This window comes from Lepidochelys kempii, chromosome 2, assembly GCF_965140265.1.
Source record: "Lepidochelys kempii isolate rLepKem1 chromosome 2, rLepKem1.hap2, whole genome shotgun sequence".
NCBI lineage: Eukaryota > Metazoa > Chordata > Testudines > Cheloniidae > Lepidochelys > Lepidochelys kempii.
In genome coordinates this window covers 520887-539098 of record NC_133257.1, presented here as the reverse complement: position 1 = coordinate 539098, position 18212 = coordinate 520887, and the positions used below count along the sequence as shown (strand labels likewise).

Below are 18212 nucleotides of genomic sequence, written 5' to 3'. Positions count from 1 at the left end.
GTAGAAAGTGGTGTTGGAGAGCTGCCTAGCAGCCTCTTGTTCATATTCTGACCTATTCATGATGACGACAGCACCTCCTTTGTCAGCCTTTTTGATTATGATGTCAGAGTTGTTTCTGAGGCTGTGGATGGCATTGTGTTCTGCATGGCTGAGGTTATGGGGCAAGTGATGCTGCTTTTCCACAATTTAAGCCCATGCACATCGGCAGAAGTACTCTATGTAGAAATCCAGTCTGTTGTTTCGACCTTCAGGAGGAGTCCATCCAGAATCCTTCAAAAACAGACTCCAAGGAGATGTTGCCGGCACCTAGTGCCGAGAGGCTGAACAACAGCTTGAGTTAGTTTGTTACCCGGTGTGCTATATTTAATAATTATAACGGGGTGGAGAAGCAGAAAAGTTTATTTGAAGCTTTAAAAAGGTACAGGGAGATTTGAATTTTAAATTTTGTATTATAGAGCAGGAAGTTATACAGGCTTTTATATATATATTTTTTTAGCATATTTATTTAATAGCAAGCTGCTTTAAGTATTCATATAGCCAGCCAATTTAGTTTTTAGCTAGTTTTTTGATTTTTTGTATTATTTGTTAAACTATACATAAAGCTGCTTTATTTAGCATTGTTTTTTTATATTTTTTTTGTTTGGCCTTGCTTAGTTTTAGGCAGTCTGACTCTGCAACATACTGTTGCAGATTTTCAGCATAACTGCTGTGTGTGCCTCCAGGCGGGGGGGCCAAGGACACTTGGGCCTAGCACGCAGAGCTGCTGCGAGTGCCTCCAGGCAGGAGGGGGGGGGGGGCAAGGACACCGGGGTCTAGTGCGAGGGGGCTTCATCGACACTTGTGGTTTTCCATCCCCTCGAGTTACCTAGTGGCCATGCCCCAGTGTTCCCAACAACTCCCCCCTTTGAGAACACTTAACAGCCTTGGCTCTGAGTTTTTTTACTTGGGCTTGCTATATTGGAGATGTTAACTTGACGGCAAGTTACATTTTTAAATCCCTTTTTTTGTGGTAAGATTATTTGTAAGTGTTTTTATAAAAGGGGAGGAACCATTACATTTACATTGCTGGCCTTTTTTGTTGGTTTTTATTTAATACCTATTAGCTTACTGTGTAATAACTGCTGAATTGGAATTAATTTGCAAACTGGATACAATTAACTTAGGCTTGAATAAAGACTGGGAGTGGATGTGTCATTACACAAAGTAAAACTATTTCCCCATGTTTATTCCCCTTCCACCCCCCCCCCCCCCCCGATCACTCTTGTTACAGTCTGTATGGTAACACCCATTGTCTCATGTTCTCTGTGTATATAAAATCTCCCCACTATATTTTCCACTGTATGCATCCGATGAAGTGAGCTGTAGCTCACAAAAGCTTATGCTCAAATAATAAGGTTCCACAAGTACTCCTTTTCTTTTTGTGGATACAGACTAACGCGGCTGCTACTCTGAAACCAGTTTTCTTTTCACACACTTTCCCCACCGTGCCAAGGAGTTATGGGTGAGCGCTCCCCACCCCCCTGCGTGCTGAGGAGTTGTGGGCAAGCACTCCCCCCGCCATCATGGGCAGGCACTCCCCATATTCCCGCCGTTCTGCTGTCACACATGAGCCCCTCCCCCCCGCCATGCCGAGGAGTCATGCATGTATGTTCTCTCCAAGAAAACATGTGCAATCCCTCTCCCTGCCCACTCCCTGCCCCAGGAATGGCATGCAATCACTCTCTTTTCCCATTCTCTCCAAGGAATTGCCTGAGTGCTGTCCTTTCCCAACCCCCGACAAACCTCTCTTGTGCTCATGCTCCGTTCCCTTCCCCCCTGCATAAACACATGGGCACCCGCTTTCCCTCCTGCGTGCGTGCAGTGTCCTCTCTTCCTTGCACTGACCCTCACACTCCCTTCCCTCCCCCGACTCCCTGCGCATTCTTCTTGTCCCCCTACCCATTCTCAGCCCTCTTGTTCCTTCCAGGTGAGCTCCTCTGGGGCTGCTGCCAGGGATGGCCGGCTGAAGGTGGGGCTGCGGATTCTGGAGGTGAATCACCAGAGCCTGCTGGGAATGACGCACACAGAGGCAGTGCAGATCCTACGCAGTGTGGGTGACAAGCTCCTTGTGCTTGTGTGTGATGGGTTTGACCCCAAAGCCGCAGCTGCCATTGAGGTGAGAGCCTGGGGAGGGAAGGGGGGTGGTAAGGCCAGCGCCAGGAGGAGCCCTGTGGCGGACAGGTTCCTTCATAAAAACACTGTCTTCATGTATGTATGGAGTGACCCTCACAACTGCCACAAAGTGACACCCCACCCCAGGCTGACACCTACAGTGCAGTGAGTCCTTATGTTGGCACCCTCAGAGGGCAGAGATAAGGTGTCTGGGGTGCTGTGTGGGGAATGTTGCCTGAAGCGAGCATTTCTTGTGTTTCTACACTTCCATGTCAAATTTTTGAAATCACGCCTTCCAGAAGGGCACGAAGAGCAGAAAGCCCTGCTAGGCAGCAGCAACCCTGAACCCATCGGAACCCACTTCTCATGAGTGGTGCAGCGCAGGCAGGGCTGGAGTGGGATTTGAAGCAGGACAGGGTAGGGACCTTACACACCAGTTTGGGGAAGGTGTTCTGTGGTTACAGGACAGCATGAATGAAGATCCACATCTGTGAGAGAAGCTGGCAACAGTCAGTGAGGGCTGCATTGCTCGTGAAGTTGAGGAGTCAGGGACAATATGATTCAAGGCAAGAGTAGACAAGTATGGAGGGACAGCGGTGAAGGTGATATGTGGGAGCCAGGGGAGGGATTCATCAAGGGTGTGAGGTGGTCAGAGCAACAGGCAAAGAAGATGATTTTATCAGCTGAGTTTTGTAAGGACCGGAGAGGGGTGGTGGATGTGAAGGAGGCTGCAGTGATGAAGATTGGAGTATTCGCTTCATGGACAGGAAGAGAGGGTTGGATCTCAGAGATGTTTTGGTGGACAAAGGGGAAAGATTTGATCTTGGCCCGACCATGAGGAGCTAGAGAGAGGGCAGAACCAAAGCTGCCCCCACTTCGCAGGCCTGAGTATCAGGGAGGCTGGTGGCACTGTGCACAGTGGCAGTGAAGGTGTGGAGAGGGAAGATCTGGGAGGGAAGATCAGGAACTCCTGTTGGGCCATGTTGAGACATCCAGGAGGAGATATGAGATGGGCTGAAAGCAGATGGAGAGAGACCAATGGAGAGGCAGACTTATGAATCATCACTTCCCACCTAATCTTGGAGTCAGAACAGTTGTAACAACCAGCACTGGTCTCCACGGATGGGGCCTTTCCTCCCAAGTGACTGAGTGACATGGGGAATGGGCCAAGAGTGAAAAAGGCACATGAATTGATTGGGATGGAAGAGAGGGGAGAGCTGCACTGACAGTACCATGGCAATGGCATACATGAGCAGACAGGGCCGCAAAGACACCACTACTACACCAGGAGGCTAGATCATTGCCCTGCTTGCAATCGATTTGGGTCTGGTGTATCAGGGGAAGGTGAATTTGGTGTTTAAGTGGCTCAGCAAAGCCAGGGTTAGCACCAGGGAAGCAGTGACTTACAGCCTCCTCTGGATCTTTGGAGTCTCAACCCTCTACGTGTTTTTCAAACAGTAAGAGATAAAGGCTTTTGGCCAGGCAGCACCATCTGGAATCAGCAATAAGAACTGTCCCAGACACGTTCCCAGAGCTGCAGTTGGTCTCTCTCCCAGACCATGCCTGGCCAGGACAATGGAGAAGATACAGAACAAAGCATGCTGACAATGGCTGCCCTCACTGGCCACAGAATCTGTGAGGGTCTGACCCAGTCCAGATGCAGACTACACCCTAAGGAATGCTGCCTCCGGCAGAGATCTTCTGACATACGTGCCAGTAGCCACCCAAACCTCAGCCCGCTGGATCTGAGGTCCCTAGAATCCTGTCACTGACATGCTTCTGCTTTCCAGGAAGAAATCAATCAGTTCCACATGTCCTGCAAGCACATTCAGCAGTTACTACAAAACAGCTAATCTGTGGGCCTTGAAAAGCACATTTCTCTCTATCTAGGCACTTTGATTGGCTCCATTGTCATAGTTTGTCTGCATCTCACAGATCTGTCCTGACACCCTTAGAGATGGAGAGCTGAGACATGAAGTCAGGGGAGTGACCTGCCCAAGGTGACACAGAGTGTGGTAGACCTGGAGAGTGAACCCAGGCTTTCTGCTTCCCAGTACAGGGCCTTATCCATTAGGCCATCCTTCCTTGTGGCTAGTATAAGTGTGATTATCTGTAAAAAGCCTCAGCCATTTGCTAGCCACTGACACATGATGAGATTCTGAGGATAGCATCATTGATAAAGCCCCCTTTCAGCCATTTGATCGGTACCTGGAGCCTGAACTGTGTTCCCCCAACACAGACAAGAGCTATGTTCCAGCTGCTGAAGTGAGCAGTGCTGTATTTTTTCATGGTCAAGGTCTGAGTCTGGAAAAAGGAGTTTTACCTACGGTGCCTCAGTACTGCACTTTCCATTGGGATGAGGTGGTACTCAGAACCAACCCAGCATTCATTCCTAGGGTAACCCTCTCTGACAGAGCACAAGAGAGGCTTCTTCTTCATGCATTCCACTTAGGTGTGGACACACCCTGCGCACCGCAGCCAAACAGTTTTGCTCTCCAGGATGCCTCATGGCCATATCCCTTCCCCTGACTATATGAGGTGGCGTCCCTCAGTTCCTTCTTACCACACTTGCCTTCTCTGCAGAGCCTACAGAGTCATCCCGTCTCGGCCCGTCAGCCCTGGAAAAGGATCTGGCTCTGGCTCAGTTGATGGCCTTGTCTTTGTCTCCAGGTGATTCCCATGCTGCTGGGCTTTTCCTCCCCTTCACTATCACGGGGTTTCAAAGTGTACCAAGTTCTTTTGCAATGCTTAGCTGCTTCCTTAGGTATCCAAGAAGAGTTCTTGCAGAACACCCACAAATTAGTGGATATCCTGCAACTGTCTGCCCCTGGGAGAGTCACCCTCCCTATTAAGGATATGCTCCTTGGACCTGGTAAAGCCATCCGAAGCATACTGGCTTCAGTACCATCTAAGTGGCTAAGTGCATGGAAAAGTGCTACTTCCTTCCTGTGCAGGTATTTGAGGGCTTTTGCTCCCATCCAGCCCCAAATTCTCTGGTTGTAACCACGGTGAACAGAGCCCGGCAGGGCAGGGTTAAGGCCATCCCCAAGGATAGAGACTCTAAATGATCGGACGTCCTGGGCAGGAAGATTTATACCTCATCTGCCTTACAGATGCTAATTGTTAATTAGCAAGACTTGCTGTCCAACTACGATTTTATGAACTGGACATCTATGTCGAAATTCGTAGACCATCTGCCTGAGGCTTTGCAAGAGTAATTTCGGGCATTTGTCACCAAAGGCTGCTTAGTGGCTAAGGCATCCTTGCAGTCCACCCGAGACGTTGTGGACACCTTGGCCAGGCTGATGGCCTACGTGGTCACCATTAGCCGGGCTTCCTGGCTGCAGAATTCTCAAGTATTGTCCCCAGTGTCCAGCAAGCCTTTGAGGATTTGCCCTTTGGCCTACTGCTGTTCTCAGACAAGACAGTTGAGATGCTGCACTTCAAGGACTCCAGGGCTATCCTGCAGGTGCACCACTGTGGTATTCAAGAGCAACACCAGCAGCCGTATTATCCCCAGCACCTGTTTGGCCGGCCCTCCCCTCTTCCAAGACAACGGGGCTACCCCATAAAGGGGAAGAGATCCCACAGGATGAAGCAGTTGGGCTTGGGATTTGGCTAGTCCACATGCCCTCCCCTGGTGCCCTCCAATTGCTCATTTTGACTCCTTGGTCCAGAGCACTGTTCCAATCGTTGCTCCTCTCTCCCTGTTCCCCCTCTTTGGGGTCACAATGCTTGAGGCTCCATCACCAACAGCTGATTCCTAAGCACCATCAGATCAGGCTATGACATCCTGTTTCTCTCCACAGCTTCTCCCCACCCTCCATCCCTGTCTCTCTTCAGGGACTCCTCTCATGAGATACTGCTCCTTGAGGAAGTCTGCTCTCTGCTGGCTCTGGGAGCATCCAAGGAACTTCCGCCAGAACACCAGGGTCATGGCTTCTACTTCCAGTACTTTCTGGTGCCCAAAGCCACAGGAGGGGTAAGACCCATCCTCAACCTTCGTGGCCTCAGCAAATATATCAGGTGCATGAGATTCCGAATAGTCACTCTATTGACTGTCCTCACTGCGTTGTCTCAGAATGACTGGTTTGCTGCTCTGGCCATTCAGGATGCCTCCTTTCACCACAGACAGTTCCTTCAATTTGTCGTGACGGAGCACCATTTTCTGTATACAGCCCTCCCATTCAGCCTTCTGCCCTCTGGGTTTTTAACCAAATGCATGGTGGTTGTCATGGCATATCTCAGGAAGAAAGGAATTCACACAATCCTGCATATGGATGACTGGTTACTGAAGGGCAGATCAAGAGAGGAACTTCTTGCTCATGTTGGCACCACACTGCACTTGCTCGACTGTCTTGGTCTCAGGTTAAACACCGCAAAGGGAATGTTGGCTCCCACTCAAAAAATTGAGTTCTTTGGGGCCTGTAGTGGTGTCGCAGTCGTCCCTACCCATCCTGGTTTGGAGGGAGGCCACACTGCCTCACTGCGTTGCTGGGATCACAGCCTAGCGTCAGGGGAATTAGCATGTAGTGTCTTGGCTTTCATAACAGGGTGGAATCCCAAATAGTCAATAGGCCCTCAGTCAGTCTGTTGACTCTGGCCCTCGGGCGGGGCTGAGCTAATGAGCAGTCTGTAGGCTCAGGCCTGTAATTGGGCAGGAGAGAGATCACTTGATCATTACCTGTTAGGTTCACTCCCTCTGGGGCACCTGGCATTGGCCACGGTCAGCAGACAGAATACTGGGCTGGATGGACTTTTGGTCTGACCCAGTATGGCCATTCTTATGTTCTAACCCTTAGGCAGGGGAGAGCTAACGAGCAGTCTATAAGCTCTAACCCTTAGGCAGGGGAAAGCTAACAAGCATGCTGTTGTCCTGGCTGTGGCAGGCGACAAACACAGGCTTCGTAGCCTATGGTGGGGAGGCTGCCACCCCAAGGGTGGGGTGGCAGAGGTAGGGGGATGCAGATCCACCTGTCTCCACTATGTCCCAGCCCAGGGCCCTAACAGTGGCCAGGTGTCCCGCCTCTGGGTCAGCGGGGATCCTTCCGCAACACACTGACTGGCTGTTAAGCCACAACACCACCAAACTGAAGTCTGGTTTCTCTGGGCTACTTCCTACCTTAGTCGTCTCTTTTCCAAGTTGAAAAGTCTAATTAATCTCTCCTCATCTGGCAACGGTTTCATACCCCTAATAATTTTTGTTGCCCTTTTCTGAACCTTTTCCAATTCCAATATATCTTTTTTGAGATGGGGCGACCACATCTGCATGCAGTATTCAAGATGTGGGCATACCATGGATTTATATAGAGGCAATATGATATTTTCTGTCTTATTATGTGTCCCTTTCTTAATGATTCCCAACATCCTGTTAGCATTTTTGACTGCCACTGCACATTGAATGGATGTTTTCAGAGAACTATCCACAATGACTCCAAGATCTCTTTCTTGAGTGGTAACAGCTAATTTAGACCCCATCATTTTGTACGTAGAGTTGGGATTATGTTTTATATTGTGCATTACTTTGCATTTATCAACATTGAATTTCATCTGTCATTTTGTTGCCCAGTCACTTAGTTTTGAGAGATCCTTTTTTTAGCTCTTCGCAATCTGCCTGGGACTTAAGAGAACTTTGGTGAGGGACCTCGTCAAAGGCTTTCTGAAAATCTAAATACACTGGATCCCCCTTGTCCACATGCTTGTTGACCCTGTCAAAGAATTCTAGTAGATTGGTGAGGCATGATTTCTCTTTACGAAAACTATGTTGACTCTTCCCCAACAAATTATGTTCATCAATGTGTCTGACAATTTTGTTCTTTACTATAGTTTCAACCAGTTTGCCCAGTACTAAAGTCAAGCTTACCACCCTGTAATTGCCCAGATCACCTCTGGAGCCCTTTTTAAAAATTGGCGTCATGTTAGCTATCCTCCAGTCATTTGGTACAGAAGCTGATTTGAATGACAAGTTACAGACTACAGTTAGTATTTCTGCAATTTCACATTTGAGTTCCTTCAGAACTCTTGGGTGAATCCCATCTGGTCCCGGTGACTTATTACTGTTTAGTTTATCAATTTGTTCCAAAACCTCCTCTAAGGACACCTCAATCTGGGACAGTTCCTCAGATTTGCCACCTAAAAAGAATGGCATTTCAGGCCCTCTGCAATGCATTTCATACTTTTTGGGACCATATCAGAGGCTTAGTGGTTCACATACTTACGGACAATACCACCGCAATGTATTATGTGAACAATCAAGGAGTAGCGCACTCCAGGCTACTCTGCTGAGAGGCATGCATCTGATGAAGTGAGCTGTAGCTCACGAAAGCTTATGCTGAAATAAATTGGTTAGTCTCTAAGGTGCCACAAGTACTCCTTTTCTTTTTGCGAATACGGACTAACACGGCTGCTCCTCTGAAACCAATCAGATTATGGGAATTCTGCCTTGAAGAGAACATTATTGAGAGCTGTTCACTTGTCCATAATCCAGAATCATCTCAGCAGGAATTTTTCCTTGAGTCGCAAGTAGTCCCTGAAGACAAGTGTCCTCTGGCTTATCTTCACAGCTTGGGGCATCCTGAAGATTGACCTATTTGCTACAAGGGACAACAGGAAATGTCATTGTTCTGCTATCGAGGGGGCCTCACTCCAGGCTCTTTGTCTGACGCTTTCCACGTCTGCTGGCAGTCGACTCTCCTGTATGCTTTTCTCCCAATCATCCGAGAAGTCATCCTCAGCTGAAGGCAGAGTCTCATTCTCAGGCAGTGCTGGTTCTCGGCCTTTTCACACTATCTATTCAGCCTCCAATACCACTTCCTCTCCATCCCAATTTAATCACGGCTGTACCTTGCATCCCGTGCTCAGCTCCCTGCGACTCATGGCATGGCTTCTGCACGGCTGAATAAGGAGGAAGTTCGGCGGCTGTCCTGGCAGTCCTGCTCAACAGTAGAAAGCCCACTACCAAAATGGCCTGTTCAGCTAAATGGAAGCAGTTTTCAGTGTGATCTTTAGCCTGTGGAATTCAACTGACAGTGGCTTTTATGTAGGACATCTGAGAGTACCTGCTGCTCCTTCAGTCGTTGGGGCTTGCACTTAGTTCATTGAAAGTGCATCTGGTTTTCACCCCCTGTTCAGCGAAGATCAGTCTTCTCCAGTGCCATGATAATAAGATTCTTAAAAGGGCTCCTTCATCCACATCTTCTTCTGATCTGAGAGCCAGTTTCTCTGTGAGATTTTAACACGGGCGTAGCAGCTTTGATGGGACCTCTGTTCAAGCCCATATCTTGTCCCTTTCCACTTTTGTATCAAAAACTGAATTCCTGGTAGAGATAACATCCACAAGAAGAGTCTGTGAGTTGCAGGCTCTGATGTGAACCCATCTTGAGTTCCCCAGCGGTGAATACACAGTTCTCCAGAGACAAAGTGACTTTATGACCACACCCAAAATTGTTGTTTAAAGTGGTTTCTCAGTTTCATTTGAACCAGGAGGTATATTTACCTGTGTTCTTCCCTGAATCACATCCATCTCTGGAGGAGCAGTGTCTCCATCCATTAGATGTCAGGCCACGTCTAGCCTTCTATCTGGACAGGACTAAACGGTTTTGTGCTTCACTTTGCCTGTTTGTGTCGTATACAGATCACATAAAGGATCAGGCAGTCTCTTCACAGATGATCTCTAAATGGAAAACATCCTGCATCAAGACAGCATGTGAAATGGCTTTGGCTATGCCTCCTCAGTGGGTGTGAGCTCGTTCTACAGAAGCACAAGCGATGTCCATAGCTTTCCTCAGTGAGGTTTTCATACTGGACATTTGCAGGGCTGCTGTGTGGTCATCCATACCTACATTCATGAACCATTATGCCATCACTGCATCATCCAGGGCAGATGCAAGCTTTGATAGGATGGTCCTGCGATTCTTGCTTACATAGACTCCGAGCTCCGCCTCTTGGGGGTGTACTGCTTGAGCGTCACCTAAGTGTAATACACAGCTGCATCTACTGAAAGAAGAAGAAATGGTTACTTCTTGTAACTATGGTTCTTCGCATTGTGATGCAGATGTGTATTCCCTGACCCACCCTCCAGCCCCTCTGCATCAGAGTCTCATCTTGGTGTTTGGTGCAAAGCAATTGAGGGTCAGGCCGTCGCCTCATATGGTTAGGGGAGGGGCTACAGCCATGAGATGCAAGCAAAATTCTCCAGCTCCAGCACTGGCCATGCACACACCTAAGTGGAAATACATAGAATCATAGAATATCAGGGTTGGAAGGGACCCCAGAAGGTCATCTAGTCCAACCCCCTGCTCGAAGCAGGACCAATTCCCAGTTAAATCATCCCAGCCAGGGCTTTGTCAAGCCTGACCTTAAAAACCTCTAAGGAAGGAGATTCTACCACCTCCCTAGGTAATGCATTCCAGTGTTTCACCACCCTCATAGTGAAAAAGTTTTTCCTAATATCCAATCTAAACCTCCCCCACTGCAACTTGAGACCATTACTCCTCGTTCTGTCATCTGCTACCATTGAGAACAGTCTAGAGCCATCCTCTTTGGAACCCCCTTTCAGGTAGTTGAAAGCAGCTATCAAATCCCCCCTCATTCTTCTCTTCTGCAGGCTAAACAATCCCAGTTCCCTCAGCCTCTCCTCATAACTCACGTGTTCCAGTCCCCTAATCATTTTTGTTGCCCTTCGCTGGACTCTCTCCAATTTATCCACATCCTTCTTGTAGTGTGGGGCCCAAAACTGGACACAGTACTCCAGATGAGGCCTCACCAATGTCGAATAGAGGGGAACGATCACGTCCCTCGATCTGTCTGCATCACATCTTGAAGAACCACAGTTACAGGAAGTAACCATTTCTGTTGCTGCCATCCTGTCCCAATCCCAAAATCATGTGGCACGGCATAACTGTTGGAAGAGTAATCAGAATATACCTGCCCAGGACAGAGACCTGCAAGAAGTCAGTGCCCAGCCTGGTGTTTCACTCCTCAGCAGTTCGGGGGGAAAGCTATCAACGACAATGATGGAAGGTGTCAGTCAGGGCTGGTAACTTCATGGGCAGAAAGGGCAGTGTGAGGAAATCTGGCCTCAGAGTGCACATTCTCCCAGCGCTGCCCAGTTGTCACAATGCCCTTGGCAGGTGCAGGGGAGGGCTGCAGTGAGCGCACTCACAGTCGTCCTTACACAGCCATGGGCCTGCACTCTGCAGAGTTACTGAATGGCTCTTGCTCCCCCAAGCCTGGCCCTCCCTGGTACACACATCCCCAGCACAGACTGCTGGGCGTGCAGGGCCTAGAGGAGACATCGCCACAGGAGATGCACTCTGAGGTCTTTGGCATCCAGTGCCAGTTGGCTGCAAATCACACTGCTAGAGAGTTTAGGAGAACTCCCCTTTTCTCCCGCCCAACGTCAACAGGTGGAACATTCCAACGCTGCTGGCTGAGTGGTGCGGCCCAGCTGCTGGTACAATAATGTTGCTACTCTCCTGTCACTCAGTTCCTTTGTCACTGCTGACAGCTGAGGAGCTGTCTCTGGGGAACCCTCCCTGCCTTGAGGGGCCAGGGACAGTCAGCACCCCTCCCCCTGCCCTACGATGCGCATGGGATGGTCAGAGCCCCTCTCCCCCAAGCTTGCCAGAGTCCCCTCCCCTGCCACTTGGGGTCAGGACTAGTCAGAGCCTCCTCCCCCTGCTTAACGAAGGGCCAGGGCCAGTCATAGAATCATAGAAGATCATGGTTGGAAGAGACCTCCGGAGGTCACCTAGTACAACCCCCTGCTCAAAGCAGGACCAACACCAATTAAATCATCCCAGCCAGGGCTTTGTCAAGCCTGACCTTAAAAACTTCTAAGGAAGGAGATTCCACCACCTCCCTAGGTAACGCATTCCAGTGCTTCACCACCCTCCTAGTGAAAAAGTTTTTTCAACCTAAACCTCCCCCACAGCAACTTGAGACCATTGCTTCCTGTTCTGTCATCTGCTACCACTGAGAACAGCCGAGCTCCATCCTCTTTGGAACCCCCTTTCAGGTAGTTGAAGCCTGCTATCAAATCCCCCCTCACTCTTCTCTTCTGTAGACTAAATAACCTCAGTTCCCTCAGCCTCTCCTTGTAAGTCATGTGCTCCAGCCCTCTAATCATTTTCATTGCCCTCCGCTGGACTCTCTCCAACAGGTGTGGCCAACCAGAGCCTGAGAAGGAGCCAGAATTTACCAGTGAATTTACCAATGAATGCCCTTGTGCACATGGGTGAGGTGGTCTCGGTGCCCTAGGGGATGGGAAGGGTCTCAAGAGGTACATGACTGTGGTCTGTTGGGCGGGATCATCTCTGTGCTCTGAGTACCCAGGGGGCAGGTGGGGGTCTCTGTGTTCTAAGGCACTGGGTGTTCCTGACATGTGATGTTACCTTCTTTTTTGTAGATGTCCCCAGGAATCATTGCCAACCCCTTTGCCGCTGGCATTGGCCGCAAGAACAGCCTGGAAAGCATCTCCTCCATTGACCGTGACCTGACCCCAGAGGAGCTGGAGATCCTACAAAAGGTGGGTGCTGTAACTACCTTCAGGAGAATGGGATAGGGCAGAATGGTCTCTGAAGCTCTGCAGTGTTTTGCGTTGGCCTATGGAGCCTGCGCCATGGTAGAAGATTTCACTCCTCCCCATAGCTCCGGTGCACCTGCTGTTTCCATAAGACTGGAAGAGTGGTAATGCTTCTCCCAGAAGTGCTCAGGGATGTGACTCTCATATCTTCTCCTTTGGGGGTGATGGTGCTGCCCCTAGAGCAGGGGTCATTTTAGGGTCTGGCCCTCTTATCTTTCCCTTTGTTCCCAGGAGATGGAGATGGTGAGGGAGGCGACTCAGTGGGAGAGAGAAGAAATGGAGAAAGTGGTGAGAGCATTTTCACACTCACATTCTGACCTTGACAATATCTTGACCAAGGTGGTGAGTTCTGAGGGAAATGCCGCAGAATTGCCCTAACCAGAGCACTACTTCCCACAGGAAGCTCTGGGTCCTCTCCTCACCTCTGGGGTATTAGCTCTCTCTGCTCACCAATATCCCCAGCTCTCCGGACCCTCTTTTTTCGTCTTCCCATACCTCTTTTCCCTTGCTTCATTGAGACTATTCCAGCATCTGTAACATGGTTTCATGCTGCTCTTCACTATACTTGTGCCTCAATCACAAGGCAGGCCTCCACGGTAAGAGCAGAAGCCTCTGTTCCCTGGATTAGATGGGAGCTCCAAGATGATCAGTTCTCTCCAAACAGCACCATTAACTGCATACAGCTAGTAAAGTCAAAGATGGGAACACACAACTCATATTTGTCCATATTTTAAGGAGACACAACTGCAGGTCCTGGTACAAGATGCTGCATCTCAATCCAAACATTCCTTTACCTATCTAAGTGCAAAGTAATGCACACTGGAAAAAATAATCCCAACTATACATACAAAATGATGGCATCTAAATTAGCTATTATTGCTCAAGAAAGAGATCTTGGAATCATTGTGGATAGATGTCTGAAAACATCTGCTCAATGTGCAGCAGCAGTCAGGAGCAATTAGGAAAGGGATAGATAATAAGACAAAAAATGCCATAATGTCACTATATAAATCCATGGTATGCTCACACCTCAAATACTGCATGCAGTTCTGGTCATCCCATTTCAAAAAAAGATACATTAGAATTGGAAAAAGGTACAGAGAAGGGCAACAAAAATGATTAGTAAGGCTGCGTTTGTCACAGAGGTCACAGAATCCATGACTTCCAGAGAACTCTGTGATATTTTCTGCTTTGGCCCCCGGGGCTACAGGACTGGAGCTGGCAGCCAGAGGGGCCCCAGCAGTTCCAGCAAGGCCTCCTCAGGGTTCCAGCGACAGGCGACAGCCTCCTCAGGGTTCCAGCGACAGGCGACAGCCTTGCATGCGTGGGGGGAGGGGAACCCCACAGCTTCCAGCCACCATGGTAGCAGGAAAAACCATGGAGCTGCAGCAGCAAAAGTCAGAGACAGGTCACGGATACCGTGAATTTTTGTTTATTGCCTGTGACCTGTTCGTGAGTTTTACTAAAAATAACCATGACAAAATCTTCGCCTTAATGATGCGGGGGATGGAACAGCTTCCACATGAGGAGCAATTAAAAAGACAGGGACTGTTCAGAGAGACGAGTGGGGCGGAGACGAGGGAGGTCGATCAAATCATGACTGGGGTGGATAAGGACATGTGATTTACCCCTTCACACAACACAAGAACCAGGGGTGTCAGGATCCCACCACAGGCAATCAGGACCAATGGTCAAAGCAGGGGCAAACCTGAGGCAGGGAGGAGTGTAGGAGTGCGTAGTCAGATTCCAGGCCAGGATCGATACCAAGGGTCTGATTTCAGTGTCCATGTCAGAAGGCAAAGTCCAAATCAAGCTGCAGTTGAAACCAGGAGTTCAGGAGCAAGAAATGATTATGACAGCTACAGTAATATCACACTCATGCCTGAACACTTCCTGGAATGCACTTTAGGATTATATAGGGCAGGCAGCCAATCAGAAGCCATGGGCTGCTGCCTGTCAGACCCCTTAAGGCGGGACTTCCCATGGTCTGTGTCCACAACAGGTCATGGGCATTGGAGCACAGGCTGGTTACGGCTTCTGCTAGGTGGCAGCATGAAGATTCCCACTGCCTGGCAGATCTGAAGGCCCAGGATTCTAGACCCACGGGCCTTACGAGGGATCACCAATTAAATTAATAGGCAGCAGATTTAAAGCAAACATAAGGAAGTACTTCTTCACACAACGCAGTCAACCTGTGGAATTCATTGCTGTGGGATGTTGTGAAAGCCAAACATATAACTGGGTTCAAAAGAGAACTAGATAAGTTCATGAAGGATAGGTCCATCAGTGGCTATTAGCCAAAGTGATCAGGGATGTAGTCCCCTGCCCTGGGCGTTCCTAAATCTCGGACTGCCAGAAGCTGGGCCTGGACAACAGGGGAAGGATCACTTGATAATTGCCCTGTTCTGTTTGTTCCCTCTGAAGTGTCTGGCACCGGCCGCTGTCAGAAGACAGGATATGGGGCTAGATGGACCATTGGGTCTGACCCAATATGGCCATTATCGTCTTATTTATGCGTATTTGTATTACTGCCAATCACTGTGATAGCTGACCATCTGCCATATAAAATAGATTGGCAAAAATCAAGATTCTTATGGACTTTGTGTACTTCTGTGATACTCCTCCCTTTTGAAATGATACAAAGCTCTGCATGGGGTAGGTCTTTTGTTTTTTGTTTTTTAAGGGATAGGGTTTAAAAAGAATGGCGGATGCTATGAATATCAGTCTGGTTATGGTGGGGGGAGAAAATAATCAATCTTGGCAGTTTGCATATGAGGTCTCTAATGTAGTTGAGACTTGATCCATTAATTGCTTTGAAGATTTGGACCAAAATCTTAAACTGATAAGGGAAGCAGATTATGAGGGTCTGGACAACAGGCTTTTGAGCCCAGGAATCTTTAGCATTTTTGTTCACTTTGGGGATTTTAGGCATGTGGTGGGGATTTAGGCATTTATAACCATTTATTCTCTCAGTTTGGTGCCCTTCCCATGCAGGATGGGGCATGGTCACTTGCTCGGTTAAGCTAGAGTAAATGGTGGATTCTCTGTAACTTGAAGTCTTTAAATCATGATTTGAGGCCGTCAGTAACTCAGGGTGCATTACAGGAGTGAGGTTCTGGGGCCTGCGATGTGCAAGAGGTCAGACTCGATGATCACTGTGACGGGTGTGGGATCGTTGTTCCCCCTTAACTCTCCAGCCTGGGCTGTCTCTCACAATGCTTTTCTAGTGATACGATGCAAACCCCTCCGGGTGCTGTAATCACTCAGCACAACCACCTATGGACCCCCACACCCAGCTACATTGCATGAATGCTCCCAAAGCCGCTCGTGAATCACACACAGAAAGACATCAGCCCAATTCCCCCAGCTCCCAGCCTTGTACCTCACGAATGCACTGTCTTGCACTGCTCAAGATGAGTAATGCAAGTTTTTTATTTGGTTCACCACTTCATCAATGGAAAGTGGATATACACCAGCCTCCGTAAACCTGAGCAGATTTATAGACTATCAGGGTTGGAAGGGACCTCAGGAGGTCATCTAGTCCAACCCCCTGCTCAAAGCAGGACATATCAAACACTTCAGGCAAACTCACTGGTAAAGATAAACAGGAAAACAAGTTTAGTGACTCCAAAAGATAGATTACGAGTGATAGGCAAAAAGTCAGAGTTAGTTACCAAAATAAGATAAAATATAAGTACGCAGTCTAAACTCTCAACCCTATTAGGCTGGGAAACAACTAGATCAGAGGTGGGCAAACTACGGCCCGCAAGCTACATCCGGCCTGTAGGACTGTCCTGCCCAGCCCCTGAGCTCCTGGCCCAGGAGACTGTCCCCACTCCCTCACAGCCAGCCGCCGCGCAGCGCAATGCTCTGGGCGGTGGGGCTGCAGAGCCCGGCCTGACCCGGTGCTCTGTGCTGTGCAGCGCGGCTGCCTCTCCTGATGCAGCCATGCTGCCAGCCACCGGTGCTCCAGGCAGTGCGGAAAGGGGGCGGGGGGGAACATGGGTTGAATGGGGGCAGGGGTCCCAGGGGGGCAGTCAGGAAGGAGAGGAGGGGTTGGATGGGGTGGGGGGGGCAGTTAGGGGCGAGGGGTCTGGGGGCGGTCAGGGAGAAGGGCTGGTTGGATGGGGCAGGTGTCCCGGAGGGGGGCAGTCAGGAAGGAGAGGGGGGTTTGGATGTGGCAGCAGGGGGGTCTGGGAGTGGTCGGGGACTGAGAGTAGGGGGGTGGGGTGGATGGGGCAAGGGTCTCCGGGGGGCCATCAGGGAACAGAGGGGGTTGGATGGGGCAGGAGTCCCGGGGGGAGCCGGCAGGGGGCGGGCCATGCCTGGCTGTTTGGGGAGGCACAGCCTACCCTAACCAACCCTCTATACAATTTCAGAAACTCAGCCCAAAAAGTTTGCCCGCCCTGATCTAGATTAAGCAGTTTTTCTCACCCCACTGGATAGTGAAGTTCATAGTACACAGGTTTCGCCCTTGAAACCTGGACCAGTCTTCTCTGTTGGAGTCGTCAGTCTTCTGAGTGTCTTTGTTACTTGCAGCATAGGTGGGGGCAGGAGAAAGGCCAAGCGTGGCGCCCCTGTTTCTGTTTTATACCCTTAGTCCATGTGCTTGGAGAACACAAGTCCAGACATGTCTGGTGGGTATTGCTGAGTCACCAGGCAAGGTTGAGCAATTCCCCTGGTGTGGCCTTATGCAAGTGAGTCATTGAATTGTAACTCCCTTGCCGGACAACAGTTGGTGAAATTTGTTCAGCACCCACCAGGGTGTTGGTTACCTCCCTTATCATTGTCTCTGGGGAGCTAGTATCTGGGTGCTTCCCAAACCCACGGCATATTTTAGTGAAAACCATACAACACAATTATTATAATTTTATATGCATTAATGATACACTCATTAGGTAGAACAGTGGGTTTCAGCAGAACATAACCTTTCCCACAATACTTCACATGGTATGCTTTATATGAAATATCACAATTATACACAAATGACTAATATGGGGGTTACAGGGTGCTTCCCCAAGGTATACAGTGTCACAATCACGATGGTCCCTTCTGGCCTTAAAGTCTATGACTTTGATTGACTGCAGAGAAGCAAAGTTTTAAAGAAGACTTGAATAAAAAGGGAGGATGGGGGTTCCCTTGTATTAGGGGCTCCCTAGCATTTCCTTACTGCTTCTTGGCAGGCCTACAGCTTAGTCAGAGCCATATCAACTCCTGCAGCCAGCTCTTGACCTGTCCCTATCCTGAGACCTGCAGGGCAGCCACATGGTGTCAGGACATTCACATAGTTTTTCAGTGTCATAGAGTCCACGCCATTGACTCTTCAGCCATAGTGCGTGTAGCAGATCGAGCACTCACCAGCATGGTGCCTCCTGCTGGTCTTCTGGGAATTAGCTCTTTCCAGCCTCAAAGAGCCTCCTGCCAGCCAGTGTCTCTCCTGCCTCAGGCCCCCCCCATATTCCTCCCAGACCCCAGT

At 49.3% G+C, this 18212-nt stretch overlaps 1 protein-coding gene across 32 annotated transcripts in view; it reads left to right on the top strand.

Moving 5' to 3' along the window:
• Positions 1-18212, top strand: part of SCRIB (scribble planar cell polarity protein) — a 238659-nt gene that overhangs the window by 103529 nt on the left and 116918 nt on the right. For 30 of the 32 annotated variants that reach the window (XR_012157045.1, XM_073329722.1, XM_073329720.1 and 27 more), the window contains 3 exons: positions 1967-2155; positions 12560-12679; positions 12968-13024. Coding sequence is in view for 31 of the 32 variants with exons in the window: in XM_073329722.1 (XP_073185823.1) it covers positions 1967-2155; positions 12560-12679; positions 12968-13024 (366 nt within the window). In the remaining variant the exon portion in view is untranslated. The remainder of the gene's footprint in view (positions 1-1966; positions 2156-12559; positions 12680-12967; positions 13025-18212) is intronic. The other 2 variants (XM_073329726.1, XM_073329721.1) reach the window with 1 other exon arrangement.